The sequence below is a fragment of the Sinocyclocheilus grahami genome, unplaced genomic scaffold (assembly GCF_001515645.1).
Source record: "Sinocyclocheilus grahami isolate Dianchi unplaced genomic scaffold, SAMN03320097.WGS_v1.1 scaffold25.1, whole genome shotgun sequence".
Lineage (NCBI taxonomy): Eukaryota > Metazoa > Chordata > Actinopteri > Cypriniformes > Cyprinidae > Sinocyclocheilus > Sinocyclocheilus grahami.
The window spans coordinates 1,280,217-1,289,769 of record NW_015505204.1 but is presented as its reverse complement, the minus strand read 5'-3'; the positions used below and the strand labels follow the sequence as shown (position 1 = coordinate 1,289,769).

General features: G+C 33.3%; 1 protein-coding gene across 1 annotated transcript; it reads left to right on the top strand.

Annotated features, from left to right (window-relative positions):
• Positions 1 to 1,736: 1,736 nt before the first annotated feature.
• On the top strand, positions 1,737 to 9,128 carry LOC107565308 (sodium-dependent phosphate transport protein 2B-like). The gene is made up of 13 exons (XM_016250533.1): positions 1,737 to 2,013; positions 3,160 to 3,223; positions 3,337 to 3,447; positions 3,676 to 3,804; positions 4,356 to 4,499; positions 5,128 to 5,239; positions 5,384 to 5,579; positions 5,812 to 5,907; positions 6,016 to 6,103; positions 6,208 to 6,375; positions 7,441 to 7,557; positions 8,274 to 8,398; positions 8,493 to 9,128. Exons 2-13 carry the CDS (start codon positions 3,163 to 3,165, stop codon positions 9,021 to 9,023), a joined length of 1,878 nt encoding a protein of 625 aa, XP_016106019.1. The 5' UTR covers positions 1,737 to 2,013; positions 3,160 to 3,162; the 3' UTR covers positions 9,024 to 9,128.
• The last annotated feature ends 425 nt before the right edge of the window (positions 9,129 to 9,553 follow it).

Sequence of the window (9,553 nt, the reverse complement as noted above, 5' to 3'; positions counted from 1 at the left end):
CATGTTTTTATACCTGGCCTCTAGTCAGGGCTCACACACACACACACACACACACACACACACACACACACACACACACAGACATGTTTGTCCTCACACATTCTCTCCTGAGAACCAGCAGTTCATTTTTGTCCTCTGCAGAGGGCATTATGCTATTTTATTTATTGAAATATATGCCAGAGATTTAAATAATGGTTAAAGAGGGAATTCTGGACTTTTTGGTTTTTGGGGATATGGCCTCTCCTAGATCCCTAGAGGAACATTCATTGGATTATCTTACTGTAAATATGGCGAATAATATAATTTTGTCACTTAGTAAAATGTATTTAGTTTTTAATTGTAATGCACAAGAAATTACTTTTACAAGAAAGACACAGATGTCTTTGATGCCTTCGGGAATCAAATATGCATATATTGTCACATGTCATGGAGACACAGGTGAATAGAGTACAAAAAAATAATTTGTATCATTGAGATATAGTTTTTATTAATATTTTAAATATTGCTGGACCATGATTAATCACATCCAAAATAAAAGTTTTTGTGTACATAATATACTGTATGTGTGTATACTGTGTATATTTATTATGTATATATAAATACACACACATGCATTTATATATTTAAGAAAAATATGTTATGTTTATAAATTAAATATATTTTACAGTGGTGGTCAAAAAGATTAAGGGCAAAAGCTGCTTTTAACGCAAAGGATGGTCAGTTGATAAAGAAAATCTATTTATGGCATTATTTTTGACAGCGTCCTCATTTTACAGCATTTTTACACAAGTGCCTAAAACTTTTAACAGTACTCTAGCTTTGCAGGTAGTTCTCCTGAAGAATCTTGGAGACGTTGTCACAGTTCTTCAGGATATTTCCTACTGACACACTACAACAACTGACTTAAAAAAAAATTTAGCTGGTGAAAATACTAGTGTTCTAATAATTTTGGCCACCACTGTAAATAATATAAATTATATGAATATAAAAATATACATGTAAATATTTTCAAAATATATACTATGTGTGTCTTTATATATTCATAATAAATACACACACATGTATTATATAAACAAAAACTTTTATTTCGGATGCGATTAATCATTGCCCAACACTAATTTTAAATTAGATTATATTTTTTATGTTTTTATTTTCATTTTAGTTCAAGTTTAAGTAATTTTGTTCTGTGCTTTTGTCATTTTTATTAATATCTATAATTTTCATAATTCTATTTCAGTTTTACTTCTAGTTATTTTAGTATGTTAAGTTAATATGCAAATCAAAGTCTCAATCTATGTTTAAGTCTATGCTTGGTGGAAGTACTTTAAAGGTATTTTACAACCTAAACGATACATATTAGTTCCTTTTGAAAGGTACTGCCCCAGTGACTGCTTTTGTAATTTTATCTGTAAGTGTACCTCTTGTTTATATATATGTATATATATATAAAACGTGACGCAGGGCACATCATGGCACATCACAGAACTCAGTTGCTCTTCAGGTCTTCCATATCACATACTTTAAAAACCAGACACCTTTACACAGTCATTATGTGATGCCACACTCGGACACTTTGAACCATGCGCATGAATGGGCACACACATTCACGCACACACAGACACACTCCCTTTTCCGAGTGTTATCACTGATGTGGTAAACTTTGGACAGGGGAATCCTAAATTATCTGCTGGGGGGCTATAAATGTGTCTGACCGAGCAGAGGTTGGACTGAGCCACTCTGAACAACAGCCGAATTTGAGTCACATCACCTGGACATGTGTGTTTCACTGAGTGGTCTCCTTCAAGAAAGTGCTTCTGTTCAGGTTGTTGTTTTTTCAGTTGAGGTCTGAAAGTAACAACCTAGAGAGGGAACACGGTTCAGACCATAGAGAAGACACGTTTTGACCGCAAAGGCAGGTGAAGTGGGCTCAACAAATCACGAGTGGCAGAAGGTGTTCAGAAGTGTTTGGACAGCATTTGAGAAGCCAACACAGGCGACCAGACTATACCTCAGGTGGGTGTTTTTATCTGTGAAAATGCCTTTAGAACATATTAAAATTATGTTTAAAAAGGTTGAAATATTAAATTAATTCGTTAAAATACAGAGTATAATCTTAATATTGAAAATTTAGATTTTAATGAATAAAATTATTATTTCTACACTTTTATACCAGAAGTATATAATTTATACATTATATATCATAATATATATATATATATATATATATATATATATATATATATATATATATATATATATATATATAAAGCAAACATTAAAACAGTGAGGATTACAAGTGCAGTTAAATGCAATTTATAATACATCACATAAATATACATTTTAAACTAAGCATGAAAATAGTTTAGTATTTCAAATCATCTTTATAATTGTCATTAAATTATAGCATACAGATCTCGTTATTGATTATGTCAACAGACTTAAAAAATGTGTCCTAGTTGTTGTGCAACAGCATCATCATCATCATTCATCATCGTCATTTCATTCTTTCTGGGAAAATAACAAACGCTTCTCATTTTTCCAACTGAACAATTTTACTGTTCTTTATAAGCTTCACTTGATTTTTGTATATATTGCCAATAACTAAGATGAGCCATAATGTCAGTCGTATTCTGTTCATTGTCAGCGCTGAAGCCAGTGTGGAAATTATTTGGCACAGAACAGAAATCAATACAAAACCATGTGAGTTAAATCAACTGAGGAAGCAATTATTGTGATGCTCTTTGCATTGTGTCCATTTACATACAAAAAAACAAACAAAAACACAATATTTAAAACTTGAATTTTGAAATTCAGATTTTTTTAAAAGTATGAATTCCTAATTCTTATAAATTATAAGAAGCTGAATTCTGCACTACTGAAATACTTTACAGAGGTCTCAATGAATGGTACATTTTATCTTTCATATCAAATCTTGTTATTTTTTCCACACCAATAAAACAATTTCATAGTAGTAATTAGTAGTATCACTTTATCTTTATAGAACCTGACTGAGGTATCACTGACAGTTATGAAAATGGCTTTAGCATTACTATTACATTTGTACAGTAGAGAAGATGTCACAGATCATTACCATCTCAGTCCATAAAACTGAAAATGAATCAATAAAACAGTAACATAACTGATATTTATATTTCACAGACAATGGCACCACGACCAAAGCAAGAGGATGAATCTGAGGGGAAGCCAACGGAAACACTTGATGGTAGGTACAGTGAATATTTGATTAGAAATTGTATTTGTATAAATTGTGTATCAAAATCAAAATAAACCCTGTTTTAGTGAAGTTCCCCTCTTTTTTTTCATGTCTTCTCTCAGTTCCCAGAAAGAACTCTCTCTCCATGGCCCCTGCTGTTTCCACAGCAGCTCTAATTGAGGAAGATCCCTGGGACATGCCTGAATTGCAGGACACAGGAGTTAAATGGGCAGGTATGCTAAATGCTGATCGACCTTACCAAAACTAACTTTACTAAATACATATTTAGTTTTTAACCCCATAAAGCCTACTGTATCATATTTGATACCTAGCTTTTTAAGGCCTCTAAATGATCAATTATTTCTTTATTTCTTTCTTTCTTTTATACGGCTTTACAAGATTAAATAGATAATGAACTATTACTTAATAATTTTCTCTCTTTCTGTCTGTTAATTGTTTAGATCTGGACACTAAAAGGAAGATCTTGAGAGTTCTAACTATATCAGCTAAGCTGATTCTGCTGCTTGGTTTCCTCTACATGTTTGTTTGCTCACTGGACATCCTAAGCTCAGCTTTCCAGCTTGTTGGAGGTATACTTTGAAATAAACACTAAATAACACACTAAAGTACAGTTTTCAGTGATTGAAAGAATGCATTAGTTACTTGGTGCGTTAAAAGGATAGTCCACCCAAAAATGAACATTCTGTCATCATTAACTCAGCCTCATGTCGTTCCAGACCTGTATGACTTACTTCTGTGGAGCATAAAAGAAGATATGTTGGTAACCAAACATTGACTTCCACTGTATGGACAAGAAATATATATATATATATACAGTATATATATATAATGTAAGTCAATGGGAACCAAAACTGTTTCACAGAAGACAGAAAGTTATACAGGTTTGGAACAACACAAGGGTGAGTAATCAAAGACATAATTTTCATTTTTAGGTGAACTGTCCCTCTAAATGAACACACAGGTGGCTTTCTAAAAAAACAATAAAGTTCTTTGTGGACTTTGAAATATTCTCCTATGGCATCAGGCTAAAGTCAAACCCTTTTTGGTCTTAATTTGACGATTTTTAAAAGTGCATTCTCATTGTTATTCATTTTGCATAACAAAGGCGATTTTTTTTCAGGTAAAGCAGCAGGAGACATTTTCCAGGAGAATTCAGTGCTATCAAACCCTTTGGCAGGCCTAGTTATCGGGATGCTGGTAACGCTCCTAGTCCAGAGCTCCAGTACTTCCTCATCTATTGTGGTCAGCATGGTCTCCTCTGGATGTGAGTATCAAATCAAACTAACTCCAGAATTATGACAAGATATCAGTCCTGGCGATGATTAGGAATGTAAACATGAATGAATCAATGCATCGATCTAAAAATGAAAAGAGTGTTTTGGTAACACTTTATTTTATAAGGTCCAATTCTCGCTGTTAACAAACATGAACTACGACTTTTGCCTCAATAAACTACTAATTTGCCGCTTATTAATAGTTAGAAAGGTAGTTGTTAGGTTTAGGTATTGGGATTAGGGATGTAGAATATGTGCTTTATAAGTACTAATAAACAGCCAACATGTTTATAATGGGCATGCTAAAAAAGCAACTAGTTAACAGTGAGAATTAGTCCCTATACTAAGTTGTTATCAGTATTTCATATCTGACTTCTATTGTCAGTTGTAAAAATCCACCTGATACACCACAGTAAAAATGTTCCTTTCTGTTACATTTCTGCCTGGAGCCTATTTTTGTATCAAAATATTTGAACAGAACTGATTCAAACTGATCTGAATCAGGATAGCAGACTTGATGTCATTATTTGGTACAAAATCATAATTAAATCGAATCATTGTCAGAGCAAATCTTGATGTAGTAAATTCCATTTTTAATAAATGTATACTCCTCAACAGTGCTGGAGGTCTCAACTGCTGTTCCTATTATTATGGGGACTAACATCGGCACATCAGTCACAAATACTTTTGTAGCCATGACACAAGTTGGCGACAGGAACAAGTTCCGCAGGTAAGGATAAGGCTTTAATATTAACTTCATATTGTATCATGACTGAACAAAACATTACATGAACCAGGAACAGAGTTCATGTTTCAGAAAAGAAATTTACTTAAATTGAGATTTAATCGAGATATGACTCTTTTCTGTGTGCAGGGCATTTGCGGGAGCCACCGTGCATGATTTCTTTAACTGGTTGTCTGTCCTGGTGCTTTTGCCACTGGAAATCGCCACAGGTTACCTGGTGAAGCTCACAGATCTCATAGTTAAATCATTTAATATCCAGAGTGGAGAAAATGCACCAGCCCTTCTGAATGTTATCACTGACCCACTCACCCACTCTATCATTGAGGTATGTATGAGCGTGCGTGTGTATGAGTTCTGTCGGTATGTTGACAGAAGCTAACGTTAATAACAGGACAGAAAGAGTGAATTACCCCACACAAACACTTATATTGCCCTTCTGTACAGTACAAAGTTACAAGGATTGCAGTTCACAAAGAGCAAGATAGATTAGTAATCTTAAACTATGTTAGAAGTATAAATATGAATAATTAATACTTTTAATGTATTTTTTTTTAAAGCTGGATGAATCTGTGATAAGCGGCATTGCAACTGGAGACCCTGAAGCTAAAAACAAATCTCTCATCAAGGTCTGGTGTCAGACAACCTCAAACACGGTAATTATACTAACTGATTTCAGATGGAAGGGGAAAAAAAGCCATTATATTTTGCACACATATGCCAAACTACAGTGATTTTCTGATATTTCTTTTTTTTCCCCCTAGACTGTCCAGAATGTGACAGCATCAAACTGCAGCGATTTCACTTGTTGGGAATTGAAAAATGTTACAGACGTTATAAACATAAAAAAATGTGAGTTTAAAACTACACCCATTTTCATTGATACTGATAATCCAACAATCATTATGCTAACAGAGACTAAACAAGCAGACTCCTGTGGTCTCTCTCTGTTCTAGGCAATCACATCTTTGTGAACACAAACCTTTCTGACCTGGCGGTGGGTCTGATTCTACTGGCTTGTTCTCTGCTCATCCTGTGCACTTGCCTCATTTTAATTGTGAAACTGCTCAACTCGATGCTCAAGGGCCAGGTTGCTGTTGTCATCAACAAGATAATGAACACTGGTCAGCATCCTTGAGATATTTTATAACCAGAGTGCAGATTTAGAAGCTAACTCCTGTTAAAATAAGCAAAATGAGTAAAGCTGGTATTTAAATTTTACTACACTATATTTTGTGTTGGCTGCTATACATATAGATTTTTATGTATGTGACCCTGAACCACAAAACCAGTATTAAGTCGCTGAGGTATGTTTTTAGCAATAACCAAAAATACATTGTATGGGTCAAAATTATTGATTTTTCTTTTATGTCAAAAATCATTAGAATATTAAGTAAAGATCATGTTCCATGAAGATATTTTGTAAATTTCCTACCATAAATTTACATTTACATTTAGTCATTTAGTAGATGCTTTTATCCAAAGCGACTTACAAATGAGGACAATAAAAGCAATCAAAACTAACAAAAGAGCAACAATATATAAGTGCAAATGACAAGTCTCGGTTAGCCTAACGCAGTACACGTAGCAAGGTGTATAAATATATATATATATATATATACACTATATTAGATGATGTGTCACACACACACACACACACACACACACAAACAAAAAAAAAACAAGTAGATAGGATATAAAAAATAGAAAGCTAGTTTTTGTTTTTTTGTTGTTGTTTTTTAATAAAGAATAAAAAATAAAAAAGATAAATATAGATAAAGTAGAATTAAAATTAAAATAGAATAGAAAGTGCTCGAGTTAGAGGGTCAAATAAAAGTGGAAATATAAATATATAATATATCAAAACTTCATTTTTGATTAGTAATATGCATTGCTAAGGACTTAATTTGGACAACTTTAAAGGCGATTTTCTCAATATTTAGATTTTGTTGCACCCTCAGATTTCAGATTTTCAAATAGTTGTATCTCGAGCAAATATTGTCTGATCCTAATAAACCATACATCAATGAAAAGCTTATTTATTCAGCTTTCAGATGATGTATTAATCTCAATTTTGAAAAATTAGCACTTAAGACTGGTTTTGTGGTCCAGGGTCACATATATGTAAAACAGAAACAAATATATAAATATATACTTGTTTTCTTTTTTGTTTTTTTTTGTATGCACAGATTTTCCATTTCCATTTGCATGGCTGACTGGATACATTGCAATTGTGGTTGGCGCAGGAATGACTTTTATTGTCCAGAGCAGTTCTGTCTTTACCTCGGCTATAACTCCTCTTGTTGGTCAGTACAACCATCTATGTTTTTGTCTTTTATTGTCAAAGTTTGGCATTATTTACTGACCATCATGACCCTCATGTTGCACATGTTACATGTACTTAATTTTATAATAATTGCAACAAATTATGCATAATTACACGCAAGTACCCTAAACCAAACCCTAATCCTAACCCTACCCATATAGTGAGTACATATAGTTAATTAATATTACACAGTACTTAAATGTATGATTACACTAGAAGGACACCTTAAAATAAAGTGAAACCGAAACGTTGAATTCGAGTCCAATTCACACACAACAAATAATGTCGAATTTATTTTTAATTAATCTTTAATGTTAATTTTAAGATTTTTTTTATTATAGGTTAAGTTTATTTAATTTGAATGAATTTAGTACTTAAAGTTCATATTTCAAAGTAACATATTTTTTATGATTTATTTTTAGTTGATAACCCTGAATTATCTAATGTACTTCTCTCATGAATGCACCAACAAGTGCAGAACAACTTCATATGTCATATGGACCGCTATATATATATACACACAGTATTTCGCTTACTACCTCGTTTTTTTTTATTTTTTTATTTTGTGGTGAATTAGTGGAAAATCAAATTAACTGCCTTTTTTCCTAAGAACATTTGGGTGTATTTAACTATTCAACAATGCTCCTACAAACTAACAAAGCTAGTGCTCATTTTGTGTGTTCTTTTCGGTCTCAGGTATTGGTGTTATAAAACTTGAGAGGGCATATCCTCTTTCCCTGGGATCCAATATTGGAACAACTACAACTGCAATATTAGCCGCCATGGCTAGTCCAGGAGAAACGCTTGGAAATTCATTACAGGTTAGCATGACATGCAAATATATTCAAATATGTTCCCAATCACACTCACGCAAATGGTCCATAACTTAATTGGCGTAACTCTTCTTTCCATTAGATCGCCTTGGTTCATCTCTTCTTCAACCTCTCTGGGATTGTGCTGTGGTACCCAATCCCTTTCACACGTCTCCCCATTCGATTGGCAAAGGCTCTTGGTCAGCTAACAGCTCAATACCGTTGGTTTTCGGGCTTTTACATCATCGCCTGCTTCTTCGCTTTCCCTCTACTGGTCTTTGGCCTGTCTTTGGCTGGCTGGCAGGTACTTGTGGGAATTCTTGTTCCCATAGTGGCCGTTCTGATCTTCGTTATCATTGTTAACATTCTACAGAAGCACAAACCTCAGTGGCTTCCTTCTGCTCTTCGTTCTTGGGACTTTCTTCCTCAATGGGCCCACTCTCTTGAACCATGGGATAGAGTAGTTACCATAATGGCTGCTCGCTGCTGCTGTTGCTGCAAGTGCTGCAATGTTACGGAAAAAGACGAAGAGACAGGAACACATGAAAATAAAGATAATGAAATTGAAATGTGTGACAAGGACGCCAAGAAAACATCAGACAGTTGTGAAATCCTCAAGGCAACCTCTTTATAGAGATAAACAGAGAATTATAGGTTATTACTGGACATATCCAACTCAAACTGGTTTTGATTTTTAACACCTTTGACAGGTTATATCAGTGGACTTTAGAGCAAGAATAAAAAGGGAAACCAATATTTAATTTAAGCATTTATTTTTAAACATTTGTTTTGCTTCGTAGATTGAAATTTTTATACAAAGATGCTATTTTGTACAGGATATTGTCAATGTTATTGTTAAACACACAATCATATGTTACATATTATGATATTTTCTGATTGTTCTGATTCTTTTATTTGCATCAATATGAAAAGCATACATTTATTTTTAATACCTCTATGTGGAAATAAATGCAAGCTAATACACAAAGTCTAATATAAAATATGTTTTAAATCAGATTTCAGCTCTGATCTGCGCATTGTCCTCGGCTTTACTGTTTTCCTTTTATTTATGTAAACTTTTATTTAACATGGGCCTTTATATATATGCTGTAAAATATTGCGATGATTTTACAATATTAAACAGTAATTTCTTGCAATAAATTA